At 41.1% G+C, this 20,951-nt stretch overlaps 1 protein-coding gene across 1 annotated transcript in view; it reads right to left on the bottom strand.

Annotated features, from left to right (window-relative positions):
• Window positions 1-3,133: 3,133 nt before the first annotated feature.
• Window positions 3,134-20,951, bottom strand: part of MCUB (mitochondrial calcium uniporter dominant negative subunit beta) — a 104,025-nt gene continuing 86,207 nt past the window's right edge. The window contains exons 5-9 of the mRNA XM_058550628.1: window positions 18,629-18,733; window positions 6,908-7,068; window positions 5,417-5,620; window positions 4,702-4,818; window positions 3,134-3,351 (exon numbers count right to left, since the gene is read on the bottom strand). Coding sequence (XP_058406611.1) covers window positions 3,274-3,351; window positions 4,702-4,818; window positions 5,417-5,620; window positions 6,908-7,068; window positions 18,629-18,733 — 665 coding nt within the window. The 3' untranslated portion in view covers window positions 3,134-3,273. The remainder of the gene's footprint in view (window positions 3,352-4,701; window positions 4,819-5,416; window positions 5,621-6,907; window positions 7,069-18,628; window positions 18,734-20,951) is intronic.

The raw sequence follows: 20,951 nt of genomic DNA, 5'->3' as shown, positions 1-20,951 counted from the left end.
AATGTCTGGGCTTTGATAACTGAGGCTTGGGAGTTGCTAGTTCAAAAGCAACCGTTTCCATATGTCATTTCAGCTTCAGTGCACTATATGCTCTGGTTAGGGAGACACTGACAGCTTTTTTGTGGTCCTGATGGGGTCCACTGTCACCATCTTACCTTCCCTTTAACCCCCTACCTCAGGCATTGCCCTCTCCATGGCTCTACTCTCAAGAGCTAATGACTACCAAAATCACCCCTCGGTGAACACCTCATGAACACTGGGCCGGCCTCTAGGCAAAGATTACACAGTTCGGGGTACCTAAGAGAAATTAGCTGATGTTGTTATTAAAAAGCTCTAAAAACAAAAAAAAACATTTCTTTCCTTGAATGTGATTAGTCAAAGGGTTTAATTTGAATAAAATCCTCTTGTTAGGATACAATAACATTGGCACCTACACATCTGGGCACCAAAATGCCATCAAGTCTGAGCTGTGGAAGCAATAGGGACACAACTGAATTTTGTTTATAACAGTTGTCTTGGAATAAGACAATCCTTTTGTAATAAAAGTTAACATGTAATCTGTTTGGATTCCTTTAATTTTGGTTCCAATCTGTTTGGACTTACTTACAACTTGGAACTTGAGTAGAAAGATCATTTGCTGTTTGTTTTTAAATTATTGATCTATAAAGTTTTAATGTAAATGACATGTCCCATTTAGAGAAACCACAGTTTAAATATTAAAAGGGTTGGAGCGTCCTGCCTCTTATCACTGAGCTGTTGTCCCATCAGTACTCAGGGATCTGTTCCACCCGCCATCAAGTAAGCACAGTGTGACCTACACGCAGCTCCTCTGAAGAACATTAAACTGTTTTACTTTGTCAAATCAAAGGAAGCTATCTTCACTAAGAATGAATTCATTTTTCACGACTAATTTTCTTTTTTTTTTTTTTTGTGAAGATGATCAGCCCTGAGCTAACATCCATGCCAATCCTCCTCTCTTTGCTGAGGAAGATTGGCCCTGAGCTAACATCTATTGCCAAGCCTCCTCCTTTTTTTCCCTTTTTCTCCCCAAAGCCCCAGTAGATAGTTGTATGTTGTAGTTGCACCTCCTTCTAGTTGCTGTATGTGGGACACGGCCTCAGCGTGGCCCCACAGGCAGTGCGTCGGTGCGCGCCTGGGATGCGAACCCGGGCCGCCAGTAGCAGAGCGTGCACACTTAACCGCCAAGCCACGGGGCCAGCCCCCGCATGACTAATTTTCTGAAGCCCTAAAAACACAGAAGTATTCTTTGATAATTGTCTTTCATATCCTCTTCGGGGGTCAGGAAAATGTTTCCGTAAGAGCCAGGGGGTAAATGTGTTAGGCTTTGCAGGCCACACCGTCTGTTTTTGCAGCTAGTTGACTTGGCTGCTGTAGTGCAAAAACAGCCACAGTCATACGTAAATGAGCATAGTTGTGTCCCAATAAAACTTTACTTACAAAAACAGGCATAGGTATTAGTTTGCTGACTCCTGCTCTAGTCTACCCCAACTGCCCAGATTTTCCTTTAGACTGCAAGAATTCAGAAGCCATCCTTTCTACTTACTTTCCTAGTCAAGAATCTTTCCCCAGCGCTATACCTGAAAATGCCACAGGCCTGTTTCTTGTCTTTCTTGGGGACCTGGTATGGGCCAGGCATTATTCTTGGCCCTTGGGACGGACGCATCAGTGAACAACACAAAACACCCTGTTCTCCTAGAGCTTACATTCAGGAGTGACATCTGTAGAGTGTCTTCTCTAGGTTAGGCGTGTTCAAAGTATTTCATCTCACTTTACTCTCAGTAAGGTCACGGTACTACTTTATAACTATTTTCATGAGCAGAGGTCAGGTTAATTGCCTAGTCTCTCCACCAAGTAAGCCCATGCATTTTCTATCCCACTCTGGATTTCCTCTGCTGTTTTCCATATTAAATCTAGAATCCTGCTTCCATTGTCTGACCCCAGCATCCCAGATCAACCTTGAGTCAATAAATCTACTTCTCTTCACTGTATATCCTCCACTCTAGTTACAGAAACATCCCACCAATACACAGCCAAGACCTGCTCCGGGACTTCTCCCGCCCCATGTTACATCTTCCCTGCCTGAGAGGCCCTCCCTCTCCAAATTCCACCCAAGAGGCAAGGCCTACTTTCCCAACTGGTTCCTCTTACATTCATGGCCTTGTCTCTTCCTGGGAATAGAGCTTCTCAGAGGCAGAACCATGTACTAAGGGCTTCTCATAATACTTAACCTGGTGACATTCATTATAAAAACCTATTAGTGTATCTTCTTAGCTTAGTAATAAAATACACTAATATGTTGATAATTCAGAATCTCCATGGTTCAGAGATACTGATGCAAACAGCAAGTGAGCACTGTGTGCTGCTCTAGTTCAGGTGCAGGAAGTTTGAATCTGATTTGGTTCAGATATACCCTGAAATGGTGGGGGCTGTTTATTTGTTTTTAAGCAGATTAATATCAGGAGTCATCATTACCTTTTCTGTCCCACAGTTAAAGAAACTGAAATCCTGGATAAGAGATTAAATACGATTAGGTGTAAATGTACAAAGATTTATGATCGCCTATGAGTAGATGCTTAAATCTTATTATAGCTATGTGCATTGGGCAAATTAACCTCTCGAAGCCTCAGTTTCCTCATTATTAAATTGGGAGTAAAAAGAGCTACCTCATAGGATTGCAGGATTACAGATAACATCTATGTAAAGTGCCTAGAACAGTACTTGACAACACAGGATAAACAGTATCTGTCTCAGCCCTACAGGTTTCGTATGGCTTTAAATATTAGTTAGTATGAAGCATTTCCAATGACATTTTATAACAACTTTAGCTATATTTAATGATAAAAATCTTCCAACTACTATGTATTAAAAAGAAATCAATGACAAGATGATTTTAAATGAAGCCTAAGAATGAAAATGAGTGCCGAGCACAGTGACCACTTCACCTCCGCATGGGAATGAACAGGACAGGCTGATGGGGACCTCAGCTGAAGTGACGAGCTGCAGCAGCAGCCACTGTGATTTTCATGGATCATCTAAGCTCTTTCCAGCATTAAACCTCAAGTCAGGAAAATCCACAAACCAAAAATCTCAAGTGAGAACTTCAAAGCATACATGTGTTTTGCAAACATTTTATTAATAAAAATGACTGAAACAGTCAAATTCAAATGAACTATGGGACTCAAAAAGTTCCAGTTTCTAGGTTGCAAAGTCAACACCTAATGGAAAAATTCAGTGACATTTAAAAATGTAAGATTAATTCTTTTCATCGAGTTCCTCTACTCGCATCCGCAAGTAGAGAGCGTGGCGCACCCGTTCCAGGGATTCGTTAGCCTGTGGAAGAGGGAAAGGCACGTGATCAGAGGAGGAGGGACACTGGCATCGTGCTCGAGAGGAATCCCATACATTTCACGTCTCCTTAGGGCAATACAGACATTTAAACCACACTAGTGGCAAAGGCCTAACATATTTCCATTCATATGGATCCTTTTTTAAAAGACGAGTTTAAGGTTTCTAATACAGCCTTATAGTTCTTGTTACATTGGTTTTCCCCTTTATAATGGTTTTTCCAGTTTATATTAAAAAAAATAAAAACACTCTCATCTATCAGTTTCCCTTTTTCCTCAACTATTAAAATAATACTTTACAGGGTGCTACTTTAAATCCTAAATGCCCAGTGCTATAAACCGGTTGGAAGAACATTCCTTAGCATTCTTGGATTGGATCATTCAAATGTAAGAATATCCACTAAATTAAAAACAAAGTATCATATTTTTCTTATGTAGTGATTATATTAAATTTTTTTAAACCCTCTTTATCTCCAATTTTTGGATTAAAAATTTAATTCTAGTAATACCTTTTTTTTAATTTGAGGGACGGGTAGAGTTTAGAAGGTACAGGTAACAAAAGATATGATGATTACTGGCTAATAAATGAGCATGCATTGAGCAATAGAAGATGTTTTTACCAAAACTTTTTTCTTATAAAATTACTGAGAAAAATTCAAAATCTAGTTACGTGTTGAGAAGTCACCATTTGAACAAAGCTAACGAGTCCACTGGGAGGCCAGAGACAAAGGCTGTGGACGTGCTTAAGAGCACCGGCTCCAGGGTCCACCTCTGGGTGTCCAGCCTGGTTTCCCCACTTCCTACCCCTGAATACCTGGGCAAGTGATAAGCACCCCCGTTTTCTCATCTGAAAGATGGAAAAGGTGAAGGAAGACTACCATATGGATTCTTCTGTTTTTAAGGAGAAGAAACTTGAACTGCCTTTAGAAGGCTTAAAATTCTCTCCGAGTGTTCCCCTTCCTACAATTTGACTTGCTTGTCCTTTCTCACTAGTTACAAATCTGCAACTGAGCTAGCTGTTGGACTTTTCTCTCTAAAAACATAGTCACGTAGAAACAGATTTCCGTTGGAAACGTTTATGGTACTCTCTCAGCCACTCACATTTTCACATACACATTTAAAGCTAGCCCCATGTAGGAGACCGAGACAAGGATAAACTGTAGGATATGAAATTACTATCAGACGTGTCAACTATTTACTGAACAAACCACCACACACAGAGGTCTATCTAGGACCAAGACTCATCCTGTCAGGATGAGCCACAACCGTTTCCTGACACGAGGTTCTGGCTCCCAAACAGGACCAGCTCCCAGATGGTGTATTGGCAACAAGGTACCTTAGCAAGATCCTCCTTTAACTTGTTGTACTGTGCCACATCGAACTGCTGCTGCTTTGATTTCTTATGGAAGAAGTGAAGACACTGCCTACTCCTAACAGCTGAGAAAGTGTAATCCTAGAAAAGAGAACAGGACGTGTTCCGAATGAATGTGATGCCTCTGCAGAAAGACACCTGCCTTCGCAACACCAAAGCAAGGGAGGGTGGGCAGTGAAATGCATGCCATGACCATCAGACGGCACAAGGCCACACAGGAGCACAGCCTCACTGGAGAGGAGTGGCTCCCGCCACAGGCACACAAGCTGGGAAGAGAAGTCACACGTACTGGGACAGAAGGGAGAAAAGGGAAATGGCGATTTTTGGGAAAGTAACCACGAGATAAAGCTAACGTTACTGGGTGTCTTGCAATACAATTCAACTTGATTTATAAGTGAGGCACAGAGAACATAAATTTGATGTATTTATCTCAGTGGAAGAATCTCTGAGTTGTACTATTTATTTCTCTATAGAGGTTATATATAGTTTCTCTGCGCTGTATATAAATCTCCCTCCAGCCTTTTGTTGTGAAAAACAACAACAAAAATTAATCAGCTTATAAAAACCCAGAGAGCAGTAACTCAGTAAATAAAAAGGCTTGACTGCTCATTACTTGCCTTGGATAAGGAATTCTTTGCACAAGATGCTCTAACAACCCTTTTCCTAACAAACTACTCACCTGTCGAGTGACTATAAAGTATGCAAAGAAGACCATGGAGTTTGCGAACGTGATGAAGTATGTAACTGGTTCCATGATATCCCAGGAGTACACCCACCACGTGAGCCAGGCCAGCGCCCCGCCCTGGACAGACAGCAGCGCTAACCCAGCCCACAGGAGTCCGCTGGTTTTGGCTTCTGAGCGACCTTCGATTCTTGCTTTCATCTGAGGGAAAAAACCGACTGTTTTTTGCCCATCTGCATTACTTTAAAGAGCTATGATTTAAATTATAAAGGTAATACTTGCTTGTGGGAAAAAAAATTTTAATAGTATAGAAGGGTATGCAATGAAAAACTCTGACATCATCCTCTGAAACCTAACTAAAATCACAGGCCTGTTTTCTCTGGCCCGGCAAGTCCACCTCTGGGGCTGCCTCCTACAGGTACACTTGCACACACGTGATTCATTACAGATTCATTCTTAAGAGTAAAAGACCAAAAATTATCCATATATCCATCAAGCTATTATGCAGCTGTAACGAGAAAGCTCTCTGTGTACCAACATAGGGATCCTTCCAGGACACACCGTTAGTAAGAAAAGGTGAGAAAAGTATGGAATAGTGGGCACCCCTTTCTGAAAACGGGAACAAAATAATAATACTGTTGTATTTCTTTGTACCTGAAGACAATCTGAAACGATTCCTAGGGGTGGGGGGTACAGTAACTGGGGGGATAATGGGAGGAAAACTTTCCACTGGACACTTTTTTAGATTTTTAAATTTTAATAGAAATATATTACCAACTTTTTAAAAAGTAAAGAAAAAATAAAAATGTGGGTACATAATCCAGCAATTAAAAAGTCCCTCTGCCATCCACTAAGTACCCTTAGAGGCCATCACTTTTAAAAGTTTTTTTTATCTCCAGAAACTTTCTATTCATATAAAAGATATACATCCACTGACCCATTTTTAAAAATCACAGGTGGGATCGCTGGCTTAAAAGATGCAGTTCTTTCCTTTAAATTAAGACAAACATACCCCTGACCCTCCTCCCAAAAGAAAGTCCTTTTCTCCTCCACCACTGACTAACTTCAGGTGTTAGGAAGCCGTGACTAACTTTCCAGCTGCAGTCGCGTTGCGCAGAGCTGGGGCCATGGGCTGCCTCTAAGAAAGACACTGGTCGTGCTCCAGCTCGTGGGTCCCAGCGCAGGCTCTGCTTATTCAGAGACGCTCCGGCCCATCCGTGCAGAGGAAGCACAGGGCCTGAGACGGCAGCTCTCGAGTCAGAGCTGGAGTTCACATTTTGGCTCTACCATGTATTGTTAGCCACGTGCCTTTGCTGTCTGTTTCCTCACCTGAGGAAGGAGGAAGATAAGTGGACCAAACTCATGGGCTCGCCATGAGGATTGAAGGAGAAAATGAGCATCTGTAAAGCGTTCAGAAAAACTCCCCCGTGGAGTCACTCAGTAATGCTGGGTGTCACTTTCAAATGCCTCACCCGGGAAGCCCCTCACCTGTTCCAGGGGCTGCAGCTGTCCCGTCAGCCAGTCGATTTTCTCCAGTAAACAGCGCTCTCTCTTTTTCTGAAACTCTTCTAAATGCAAGGCTGTAAACAGTCTGTGCACCAAGGATTTCACGTTTTCCATCTCGGTAGTGTGCTCAGGACTCAGTTTTTCTGGGAGGAGACACAAGGGAAACGTAAGGCAGTCACCACACTTTTTCCTCCACAGTCCAGGCACCAAATCTGAGCACCTGTGGTGGCCACCTGAGCGCTCCCAACCCTCAGGGAGGCATTTGGTATTGCTCTCTCTTCCTGGCCCAGATGATTCCATTAGTCCCTCTCATGTAGAGACGATCTGGAAGGATACATTACCAAACAGGTTTGAAATTCATTATGTTTTTGTCTTTTTTCTTTTGTAATATAACTATTACTGTTTCTTCAAAAATCTTCATACAAGAGAAGTGGTATCCATCTACCAGAATCCGGGTGAAGACCTCACCTTAGTTTGTAACACATTAGTTTATGGCTTCATTTTTATACCTAAGTTCAACCTAAGATCCCCTTCCCCTCCAACCATCTATCCAGAAATTATCTCAGGGACCAGAGGGGAGGGAAGCTCGCATACAAACACGTAAATCAAAGTCTGAAAAGTGACTCAAGTGTACGTTCTTCCCAACAAGGGGGATCATAGTCAACAAGATGTAGATCTGAAAGGAGGTTCCTATTGAAAGGAAGGCAGTCACGGTTTCTGAGTTTTTAACGTTAAGTTCTTTTGATTATGGATATCTCTCATCCTTCTGCCTCTGTGGATCTATAAATTCACATGAAATTGGGCTGGAATGATACCTTCCCGAGGGTTGTCACTGTTCCCCACCTGTAAGAGAACTTGACAGAGGGGCACAAGGGGAGGGGAAGAGACAACCTCCCCGCCAGGCAGCAGCAAACAACTGCGGATAAGGGAGATCTGTCATCCTAGGATCATATTGATCCCGGCTCAACACAAGGCTGACATGAGGGAAGCCATATTGTAGAAAAGAAACCCTACTGTAACTTTGAATGACCTCTGATTAACTGACATGCTCTGTGGATTTTATGGTCCCTCCACCTGAAATGAGTCGATAACTTGGTTCTTTTGAGTTCCTTAGGAATGTGATGACCTGGGGCAGAAAGTCTATGCCAACAGCCATCAACAATGACAACTGAAAGACCAGGGTATAGGGCGTTGCTCCAGTCTCTGATGCATATCCAGTAAAACAAAAGACTGTCAGGAACTGGGACCAGATGCCTCCGCCACCTGGGACCAGCTCCCTATATAACTGGCCTGTAGTCTTTGTTCTGTAAGATGGTTCTTTTGGACATAAGTCGACCATCTTCCCTCTTGCTAGCAGGTTGTAGTCAAGTCCTTTCCCTCCTACCTCCCTGCCTTTTGACTACTGGCGTGTCTTATGGCCGGCAGACGACCCCTCTTTTGGGCAGTAACAGTATTAGCCCAGTGACACTCCAGTTCATGCCAGCAGCCCGGAGGTTACTTCTCCATCTCCACCCATGTCTTCAAGACTCCACTGTCTTTAACCTTTTCCACACTCTAGCCTCAAGCTGCCACAAAGAGGTGAAAACTAGAAGTTCCCTTCTAGGCTTCTCAGATTTGTACGTCAGTGCGCTTTTGTTTTGATGTAAAATGTATTGATATTTAAAAGGCCTACGTGTAGAAGAAAGGTATAGATGGGCACGATTTTGTCCAAAGCTATGGAGTGTATCACAGATAAAGCCAGACACCAGTTGACGTGGTAAGGACAGGTTTTATTCAGTAACTATGGCACTAGGGTAGGGGTTCCAGTGTGAAATGAACTCAATTCCTACTTGTTCAGAGTAGCCGAGCATTTGAAAAGGAGAATGAGGGAAGAAGAAGGGGGAACAGCAGGGCTCAAGGGCAGTCAGAGAAGTAGAAATTTACAAAAAGTGGGAATGGGGTTGGTTAATGTGACCAGGCCTTTTGGGTTTGTTAACAGAACAGAAACAAGCGGAAGTCAGCGGCACAAGTCAGAGCAAGGCCCCACCAGGCTGGGAGTGAGAGCAAGAGTTACCTCCTGGAATGTTTGCATTTCAAAGAGACAGCTCTCAGGTCTTTGAGGAGACAGTTCTGGGTGGTAGAAGATTTGCACCTCAAAGGAGTAGAGAAAGGATTTATAATTGTAAGCTTTCTAAAGTAACTGTTGGGAGCGGGTTAAGGGGGCGGGGAGGGGTGGTCAGAGACCTATCTGCCTATCACCAGGTTTTCACTGGAACAAACAGTAAACCCTCCTGGCAGTGCTGAGATTTCCCAGGCAAGCATTTTACAGGGGCTGGACTCATCATCGATGATGTTAGAAAGTATGCTGGTGTTTGTTCACATCTCTTTGCAAGGGGGTGGTGGGGAGGGCAGGGTGCTGAGAGACTGCAGGTTTTATAGGCTAGTGTTGAGGCCTAGTTGAGAAGAGGGCTCAGAGGAGCCCAACTAGAGTTTGGTCAAGGAGAGAGTCTTTGTCAAGTGACACAAAATGTTTATCTGAGTTCAATGACAAGCTATGCTCTTTCAGAGATGTGGGCCCCACAGAATTCATATGTCATATTACCAATCTGAACATTTATCTGTGGGATCTCCTAACAAAGGCCAAAAATGAGAGACAATTATTCTTTTTCTTTAGAAGCTGTTTATTCCTTTTATACGTGTCTTCCATGTGGATTTCATTTTCATACCCTGAATTTTCAAGTCCAAATTTGCCAATGCTTTAGGAAAGAAATGAAGTTTAAATAAACGTTTAAAACTCCAAATTTTTAATTTTATAAATTTCATTTTCTATTAATCCTGTACAATTTCTCTGTCATCTTCCTTCCAACCATGCCTACTGTGCCCCTGTTAATTTAACTCACACTCTGAGACTGGGCAAGTCTGATCCGGTGCTCAATGAAGCACCTTGTAAAGCCTCCTGTCTCTAGGGTAGGCCCTGCCCCTGGGCTCAATCTCAGTAAACAGTCCCCCAGGCAGGCAGGGAGAGGGGTCTCCTCCTAAGGAGCTGACAGCAGCTGGAGGCTGTACTTCAGTCCACCCTGGACCTAAGGCTTCAGTTACATGTTGGGGTTGGGGGAGAGGAAGGTCATGCAGAACAATGAGACACCCTGAAAACGTTTATTTCCACTTGTTCCCTCTGATGCTCAACCCCGAGAACAGGAAGTGCAACACCTTCCAGAGTACTGGGGACTCACTGACATGAAATGTGTATCTTAACAGGGGTCTCCATTTTCATATTTCTCAACTTCTGCCACCCTTTTCTCTTTGGGGTTAAATACTGATTGTCCTGATTTTAAAGAATTACGAAAAGGAGAAAACTCATAATTATTCAAATGACTAATTCATTTTAATTTCTCTATACATGTGTTTTAAAATTCCATAAAGTTTTCAAACATACAATTATAACTCAAAACAATATATTTTTCTTTGAGATCTTCAGAGAAATGGCTGATACCAATGCTGGGGTACAAAATTAGCCTGGATCATCTGGTTATACCAGAAAATAAGAAAATGCTTTAAAAAAAGGGAGGCAGGTCATAAAGACAAAGGAGCCAATGGTATTCAAACTGTACCAGGCTAGTGGGAGCCCCCAGAAGCTGGCTCTTGAATCCTTGTGACTTTCCCTCATTTTTTTTTTTTTTTTTTAGCATTTTCTTATTTTCTTTGTCTATCTACCCACTCCACCCCATTTAATCCCTATTGATGACTCTTGCCACATCCAGAATTTGACTGCAATATGATTTTTTCAGGTCCAGCATCCCTCCCACATTTACCAGTCAAGCACTTGGCATTCTAACAGTGAACAAGAGTCTTATCTTTTTTTAATGATTTATTATTTTTTCTTTTTGGTGAGGAAGATTGGCCCTGAGCTAACATCTGTGCCAATCTTCCTCTATTTTGTATGTGGGAAACTGCCACAGCATGGCTTGACAAGCAGTGTACAGGTCTGCACCCAGGATCCAAACCCACAAACCCCAGGCCTCTGAAGCGGAGTGCACAAACTTAACCACTATGCCACCAGGCCGGCCCTGATTTATTATTTTATCACCTATTTATTAAGGCAAGGACTCATGAATTCCTTCCTCCTACCCTGACAGTCTACAGTCACAGCTTCCCGGGAGCAGAGCCTCTGGAGCCAACAGCAGCAGGAACACTTCAACTATAACTGGTGAACTGCTAGAGGCTCAGCACTGGCCAGTTTGAGAAATGAAAACTCCAACACATTCATGGGTTTTCCCTCCAGGAGCCCCAGCAGGTTCTCACAGTGCAGATCAGAGAAAAATAGGCCTCTGCTTCCAGCAGGGAGTGGGAAAAGTAACCATTTTGAAATATCCCTGAGCATTACTCTCTCCATAATAAGGAAACTACCAGAGCATTCTCTGACCTGGGGGAGGAGCAATTAGCTGACTCCAGCCCCCACTAGCCTTTGTGTCTCACATAGGGAAAAAAAGGCTAAGAAACTCTCCTGAAGGTTACAGCCCAGGAACTCTGGCCCAATAAAAAAAACTGATTTAATCATAAGATTATAGAATGCACCCCTCCCCTCCTGCAGTGTATTAACGTGAAATCTACAGGGCTCTGGTTCCATGCAAGACACAGACTCTATTAAAGAAATAATTTCTAGGGAAACTCAAAGACAACAGAGCAGACAAAAACAAGGACACTAGAAGAAACTGCAGCCTCGGATCTAAGCTACAGCAAACAGAAACAGCCCAACTCCTGGCGAGACACACATACAACCTCACAGTAAAGACCTATTTGCTTCAGTTTCTATTACCCAGTACATCATGTCTAGCTTTCTGCAAAAAATTACAAGGCAAGGTAAAAGGTAAGAAAGAAACTATCTGAAGAGACAAAACAAGGAACAGAACTGGAATCTGATACAGCAGAGATTTGGGAATTATCAGACCAGGAAATTAAAACAAATATTATTAATATGGTAAAGGTTCTGATGAAAAAGTCGACAGCGTGCAAGAACAGATGAGTAACATAAACAGAAAGATGGAAACTCTAAAAAAGAAGTAAAAGGAATTGCCAGAAGTCAAAAACACTGTAACAGCAATGAAGGATGCCTTTGATGAGCTCATCAGTAAACTAGACACACGGGACGAAAGAATCAGTGAGCTTGAAGATATGTCAATAGAAATTTCCCAAATGAAAAGCAAAGAGAAGAATGGAAAAAGGAATATCCAAGAACCGTGGGACAATTACAAAATGTCTAACATGCATAATAGGAATACCAGAAGGAGAAGAGAGAGAGGAACAGAAGAAATATCTGAAGTAATGATGGCTGAGATGAAAGAATGAAAGAAAGACTCTCTTTAAAAAAAGAGGTAGGGGGGCCGACCTGGTGCATAGTGGTTAAGTTTGCGCACTCTGCTTTGGCGGCCCAGGGTTCACAGGCTTGGATCCCAGGCACAGACCTATGCACCACTCATCAAGCCATGCTGTGGCAGCGTCCCATGTACAAATCAAGGAAGATGGGCACAGATGTTAGCTCAGGGCCAATCTTCCTCAGCAAAAAGAGGAGGATTGGCAACAGATGTTAGCTCAGGGCCAATCTTCCTCACTAAAAAATACAAAAATAAATAAAAATAAAGAGTTAAAACTTCTGGTTTCAGGTCTGGCATGTAATGAGCTTGGAAGTCATCACTCCATCCTAACAAGTAAAAGGCTGGACAAACTGAAAATCAATACTCTTCTTAGATCTGTAGGAGAATTGAGGTCACAGGGCAAACCACTGCCCGCAAAACTGGAGAGAGAGACAGGTCAATACAGAGAGTCACAACCTACCAGAGCAGAAGCCCTTGAGCAGAAACTTCCGCGGGAACCAGTGCTGGGGTAAGGAAACCTGAACCGTAATTGACAAATTGCTGGAGGTCCCGTGGACAACTCAGAGTTAAAAAATCCAGTGGGACCGTTTTGGGGGGCATACCCTCTCTTTTTTGAGTTTTACCTCTAGCAGTTCTACCAGGTTCTCACAGTGAATACTGGAGAAAAATCCCCTGTGCTTCCAGCAGGGGGAGGGGAAAGGTACCCATTTTGAAATACGCCAGAGCATTCTGTTCTTCTTAACAAGGCCTGCACTCAGAAGTTACTTTACCAGAGCCTAACTTATTGGGGTTTTAAAGAGTCTAACTGACCTAGGAGAAGGAAAATACCCAACTCCAGCTCCCTCTAGCCTTCCACATTGGGGAAGGGAAATATTCAACTCCAGTATCCTCCAGCCATCCCGTCTCACCTAAGGAGGGGATTAAACTGAGAAGCACTGGTGAAGGTCACAGTCCAGGGGCACAGGCTCATTGAAGACTGAAACCTAATCACAGGACTACAGAATGCCTCCCCTCCACCCCATACCTTACAATCATATTACTTATTTACCACAGTTCCCTTTACTCAGTGTATCATTTTTAGCTTTCAACCAAAAATTATAAGGCACACTAAAGGCAAAAAACACAGTTTGAACAGCTAGAGCAAGCATGTGAACCAGAACCAGATATGGCAGGAATGCTGGAATGATAAGACCAGCAATTTGAAATAACTATAATTAATATGATAAGGGCTCTCCTGGAAAAAGTAGACAACAATGCAAGAACAGATGGGTAACATAAGCAGAGAGATGGAAAGTCTAAGAAAGAATCTAAATGAAATGCTAGAGATCAAAAACACTGTAACAGAAATGAAGCATGCCTTTGATGGGCTCATTAGTGGATGGGACACGGCTGAGGAAAGAATCTCTGAGCTTGAGGATGTCAAAAGAAATTTCTCAAGCTGAAAAGAGAAAAAAACACTGAAAAAAAAACAACAGAATATCCAAGAACTGTGGGACACTAAAAAGGCATAATATACACACAGTGGAAATACCAGAAGGAGAAGAAAGAGAGAAAGGAACAGAAGAGATATTTGAAGCAATAATGACCAAGAATTTCCCCAAATTAATGTCAGACACCGAACTACAAACAGATCCAGGCTCAGAGAATATCACGCATGATACATGCAAAAAAAAAAAAAAAAAAAAAAAAGACAGAAAACAAAACACCCTACACCTAGGCATATCATGTTCAAACTGCAGAAAATCAAAGAAAAAGAAAAAATCTTGAAATAGCCAGAGGAAAAAACACCTTATCTATAGAAGAACAAAGGTAAAAATTACATCCAACTTCTCAGAAACTATACAAGCAAGAAGGGAGTAGAGTGAAATATTTAAGGTGATGAGAGAAAAAAAAAACACCAATCTAGAATTCTGTATGCTACAAAATTATCCTTCAAAAGTGAAGGAGAAATACAGACTTTCTCAAACAAACAAAAATTGAGGGAATTTGTTGCCAGTAGACCTGCCTTATAAGAAATGTTAAAAGTTCTTAAGAGAAGGAAAATGATATAGGTCAGAAACTCAGATTGATAAAAAGAAAGGACTTCCACATTAGAGAAGGAGTAAGTAAAGACAAAATTAAAACATTTTTTCCTTATTCTTAATTAATCTAACAGTACAGTTTGTTCAAAATAATAATAGCAAAAATGTATTCAATGATTATGGCTTAGGTGTAAGTGAAATGAATGATAGAGGATGGAAGGGAAGAATTAGGAATACTTGGTTATAATAAGACACTTGCCATGCCCATGAAACAATATATATATAGTGTTATTTGAATGTGAACTTGGATTAGTTGTAAATGTATATTGCAAATGCTATGGCAACAAGTAAAAAAGTAAATAAAAGAAATATTACTAATATGATAGGAAAGAAGAAAAAATGGAATCATATAAAATGCTCAATTAAAACCACAAAAGGCAAAGAAAAAGTGAAAGACAAAACTAGGGACAAAGAACGAGGGCAACAAATAGAAAACCATAACAAATATGATAGATATTAATCCAACTATATCAATAGTCACTTTTAAATATCAATGGTCTAAAAACACCAATTAAATGGAGATTGTCAGACTGGATCAAAAAACAAGACCCAACTACAGGTTGTCTACAAGAAACTCTTTAAATATAAAGACACATATAGATTAAAAGTAAAGGGATGGAAAAGATAATACCAAGATAACACTAAGCAAAAGAAAGCTAGAGTAGCTATATTAATTTCAGACAGAGAAGAGCATACTGCAGAGCAAGGAAAGTTATCATGGATCAAGAAGGGCATTACATAATGATAAAAGAGTCAACTTTCCAAGAAGACATATCAATCATTAATGTGTTTGTATGCACCTAATGACAAAGTGTCAAAATATGAGAGGCATAACTGACAGAACTGCAAGGAAAGAGAATTGAATCTACAACTATAGTTGGAAACTTCAACACCTCTGTCAAAAACGGAGAGATCCAGCCAGCAAACAAATCAGTAAGGATACAGTTGAATTCAACAGCACTATCAATCAACTGGATAGAATTGACACCTATAGACTACTTCCTCCAACAACAGCAAACTGCACATTCTTCTCAGGTTCACATGGAACATTCACCAAGCTAGACTGGGCCATAAACCACACCCAAACAAATGCAAAAGAATAGAAATCATTCAATGTATGCTCTCAGACCACAACGGAATTAAAGTAGAAATAACAAAAATTAAACTAGTAAATAACAAAAGGATAGCTGGAAAATCTCAAAATGTTTGGAGATTAAACAATACACTTCTAAATTACAAATGGATCAAAGAAGAAATCTCAAGAGAAATTAATATTTTGAACTAAATGAAAATAAACACACAACTTACCAAAATTTGTGGGATACAGTGTAAGCAGTGCTCACAGGAAATTTATAGCATGGAATGCAGATATATTTGAAAGGAAGAAACATCTAAAATCAATAATCCAAGTTTCTATCTTACAAAACTAGAAAAAGAGCAAATTAAATTCAAAATAAGCAGAAGAAAAGAAGTAATAAAAATTAGAGCAGAAATCAATGAAATTGAGAATAGGAAATCAATAAAGAAAATCAATGAAACCAAAAGCTGGTTCTTTGAAAAGAGCAACAAAATTGATAAGCCTCTAGCCAGGTTAAGAAAAAAAGAGAAGAAACAAATTACCAATATCAGAAATGAAAGCGGGGCATCACTATCGATTAAAAGGATAATAAAAGAATACTATAAATAACTCTGTGCCTGCAAATTTGGTAACCTAGATGAAATGGATTGCATTCTTTGAAAGACACAATCTGCCAAAACTCACACAAGAAAAAACAGATAAGGCCTATGCAGATTGTCTATTAAAGACATTGAATCAATAATTAATAACCTTCCAAACAGAAAGCACCAGGGCCAGATGGGTTCACTGGTGAATTCTACTAAACATTTAAGGAAGAAATTATACCCATTCTCAACAATCTCTTCCAGAAGATAGAAGCAGAGGGAATACTTCCTAACTCATTCTTTGAAGCAAGCATTACCCTAATACCAAAACCAAACAAAGACATTACAAGAAAAGAAAATTACAGACAAATATCTCTCATAAACACAGATGCAAAAATCCTCAACAAAATGTTAACAAATCGAATCCAACAATGTATAAAAAGAATTTATACACCACGACCAAGTGGGATTTGTCTCAGGTATGCAAGATTGGCTCAATATTCAAAAATCAATTAATGTAATCAATCACATCAAGAGGCTAAAGAAAAATCATATCAATAGATGCAAAAAAGCATTTGACAAAATCCAATATTCATTCACGATGAAAACTCTCATCAAACTAGGAATAGAAGAGAACTTCCTCAACTTGATAAAAACATCTACAAAAAAAACCTAGAACTAACATAATATTTAACAGTGAGAAACATGAAGCTTTCCTGCTAAAATCAGGAAAAAGGCAGGGTGTCGCGTCTCACCACTCTTTTCAAAATTATACTGCAAGTCCTAGCTAATGCAATAAGACAAGAATAGGAAATAAAAGGTAAAGGGATTATGAAGGAAGAAATAAACTGTCTTTGTTCACAGATGACATGATTATGTAGACATCTGAAAGAATCAATCAAAAAAACTCTAGAATAAGGGATTATAGCAAGGTTGCAAGATACAAGGTTAATACATGAAAGTTAATTGTTTTATTACATACCAGCAATGAACAAATTGAAACACACTACCATTTACATTAGCCCGAAAAGTGGAAAGACTTAGGTATAAATCTAACAAAATATGTACAAGATCTATATGAGGAAAACTATGGAACTCTGATGAATCATATCAAAGGAGACTAAATAAACGTAGAGATATTCCATGTTCATGGATAAAAACACTCAATATTGTCAACATATCACTTCTTCTCAACTTCTTCTATGGAGTCAACACAATTCCAATCAAGATCACAGCAAGCTATTTTGTGGATATCAACAAACTGATTCTAAAATTTACATGGAGAGTCAAAAGATCCAACATAGCCAACTCAGTATTAAAGAAGAACAAAGTTGGAAGATTGACACTACCCAACTTTAAGACTTAACAGAAAGCTAGAGAAAGCTAGAGGGGTCAAGACTGTGTGGTATTGGTGAGAGAACAGACAAATAGATCAATGAAACACAACAGAGTGCCCAAAAATAGACCCACATAAATACAGCCAACTGATCTTTGACAAAGGAGCAAAGGCAACACAATGGAGTAAAGACAGCCTTTTCAACAAATGATGCTGCAAGAACTGGACAGCCACATGCAAAAACATGAATCTAGACCCAGGCCTTACACGCTTCACAAAAATTAACTCAAAATGGATCACGGACTTAAGTGTAAAATGCAAAACTATAAAACTCCTAGAAGATAACATAGATGACCTTGGGTACAATGATGACTTTTTAGATACAACACCAAAGGCACAATCCATGGAAGAAATAACTGATAAGCTAGACTTCATTAATATTAAAAATCTCTGCTCTGTGAAAGATATTGTCAAGAGAATGAGAAGACAAGCCACAGGTTGGGAGAAAATAATTGCAAAAGACACATCTGATAAAGGACTGTTAACTAAAGTATACAAAGAACTCTTAAAACCAACAATAAGAAAACAAACAATCCAATTAAAAAAATGGGCAGAAAACCTGGACAGACACCTCACCAAGGAAGAAGGGATGAATAGGCAGAGCACAGAGGATTTTTAGAGCAGTGAAACTATTCTGTGTGATACTACAATGGTGAAGACATGTCATTATACATTGGTCAAAACTCCTAAAATGTACACCATCAAGAGTGAACCCTAACATAAACTATGGGCTTTGAGGGATAATAATGTATTGATGTAAGTTCATGGATTGTAACAAATGTACCACTCAGGTGCTTGATAGTGGAGGAGGCTTGGAGGCGGGCAGGAGCATACGGGAACTCTGTACTATCTGCTCAATCTTGCTGTGAACTAAAACTGCTCTAAAAAATAAAGTCTATTTTTAAAAAACTAGTTAAGAGCTGTACAACAATGTACACCTGAGTTCATGACTTTCAGGCCCACCTCTTCTTAACCCAACAATGTCAGATTAAGCATTCAAGATCCTAAAGTGAAGAGTATATGAAACTAAAAGCTCTACCAGGCAATTTCTCCTTATCCTTTATAGCCCTGATAGAAAAGCTTAGACATTGGTTCTCCAAAGCCTTCTTGGTCATTTGGTTAATTTAAAAGATTCTTAAGATAAGCCCGCTCCCTGTGAAAGTCCCACAGCTAAAGGCGAATGTTAAGATGGTTGCATAGCTGTCTTTCTTACCCTTCTTGGGGCACTGTACATCGTATGTCATTTCATTAATGACAAGTTTAAAATCATTCATTAGCAGAATTTCCATCAAGGTTGAAGCTGGAATCTCACTGCCATCTGAAAGAGAAAACATAATGCAGAAATATGTCCTTGCTTTAGAACAGTAAGAACCATTTTCCAACACACAGAAAAATACTACTAACGGAAGTCTTTACAACACAGTACAATCATGCGTTGCTTAACAACGGGGATATGTTCTGATACATGCATTGTTACGCACCATGATTGTTGTGCGAACATCGCAGAATGTACCTACACAATTCTAGGTGGTACAGCCTACTACATACCTAGGCCATACGGTACTAACCTCATGGGATCACCGTCGTATATGCGGTCTGTCATGGACCGAAACGTTGTTACGCGGTACATGACTGTAGTGGCTGTCTGCCTTTTGGGGAGCTCCCCACTACCCAAGGCCATTCCCACGGGGAGGACGCCTCCCTTGCTGCTCCACCTTCCACTGCACTAGACGAAGCCCAGCAGGTAGGCGCTCCCTCTCTCACCCTCTGTCAGCTGGACCGGGATCCAGACTCACGTCCCTCATGAGGCCGTGTCTGCAGAGGGCCATGCAAAGACTGGGCGGGGAGGTCTCCTCACAGCACAGCTAGAGAGGTGGAGGTGGAGGGTGGGGGTGTCGGCAGCAGGCCAATCCTGGGCTAGCCTGGTCTTCGCTCGTGCCCTGCCTTGGTTCCAGCCCCCTTCTGAGCCTGGCTTTGTGTCAATTCCAATCTCAGAGCCTGCTGACACACTCCTCTGCTTACCAGAGTCCGCTTCTGCTGCTTACAGCCAAGCCTCTGACCGGGTACGTGTAGGCACACAGGTCGTAACATTTTTAAAAGCCTGCCTTTCTCTTATTTTTAATGACTAAAGGTTACTGATTTGCATTAGTTAAAAACTTGGTGGCCAAACACCAGAAACCACCACCACGCAGGCCTCCCTGCCTTTCTAGCTTGGGAAGGAGGAAAAGAGGCAAAATTTGAGGGGGTGGTGGTGGCAGGGACAGTAATGACATAATGAAGCCGAAGGAGTAAATCTGCATTTGTGTGGTTTATTTTGTGGAGGTGGAGAGAGGTAGGAGAGATTCTAATAGTAATTTCAAATATCCTAGGAACATTTCAGAAAAAAATCTGGAAAATTTTAACCTCCGTGTGCTTCGCACAGCTTCTCATTTGGCCTAGTTTTTGTTGTTACATTTTTGAAGTAAACTTTATCGTAACCCAGGTGTTAAGAAGGCAAACTCAATGAACAATAAGCAAAAAACTGGCGCTGGGTGGGGTGTCTCGTTTTATCGTTATTCCCTCAGAACAGCCCACATGTAATTACGTGACACAAAGTCCAGGATGTGTACTTTCCCCCGGCCTGGCATTTGCTTGGCCACGTTCGACCAGCGCTACTTCCACTACATTAATATTTGTGACGACAGGAACACTGCTAGTAAAAGCAGGAAGAACTGGTTGCTGCCTCCCATCTGGCTCTCTGTAGTTCTTTTGTTCCAGAAGGCAGCAATCAAGTCTGCACCTGGGTCTGCTCCCAGACTCTGGCTGTTTGGGTTCCTGTTCATCAGCTGGGGCGAGATCATTTTCCCAGGAATTGCCAAATAATTCAACCCACACCACGGGCAAAACTGTGACAAGCTTAGAACACTCTTTTCAAGCCCAAATTAAATGCAGGCAAATTCCACCCACAGAGCCTCTTTTTAAAAAGATCAGCAACACACCAATCGTTTTACCTGACTTTGCAAGTGTCATTTAAAAATTTACATTTAAATGACTTCAAACCAGCTCCTTAAAATATTACTATAAAGAGAAATCAGCTGAGTGTGACTTCTCCACTAAAGCACCACATTCTCCTTTATACTAACACACGATTAGCAAAAGTCTGACGTGAGACACCAGGAGGGAGCTGCTGACACCATGCTGAATTTTTCACGTATTCTTGGGCAAGTATTGATTTAAACCCCAATAAAGTGTACTCCCTCCATCCAAAGAGCTCCTTTTCTCTAAGACTTCTAGTCTTTTTCTCTGTGCTTTACATTTCAAAGCTACTCACATTGTTTATAGAAATAAGCAGGGTAAACGTCAATCTTGGCGTTAACCTCTCTTACTTCATTCATTCAACAGACGCTTACTGAGTACACACTCCCAGGCACACACTGCGCTCAGGGCCCTCAGAGCTCCGGGTCTGCATCTGAGGCTCCCAGAAGCTTAGGAAGGCAGGCCCTGGGCCTGTGGGGAGGGCCGTGGTGTTCAGGGCTCCCGCGACTGGGGGAATGTCT

Source organism: Diceros bicornis, chromosome 11, assembly GCF_020826845.1.
Source record: "Diceros bicornis minor isolate mBicDic1 chromosome 11, mDicBic1.mat.cur, whole genome shotgun sequence".
NCBI lineage: Eukaryota > Metazoa > Chordata > Mammalia > Perissodactyla > Rhinocerotidae > Diceros > Diceros bicornis.
Note: the sequence above shows the minus strand (reverse complement) of the source record. Positions and strands in the feature narration are given on the sequence as shown.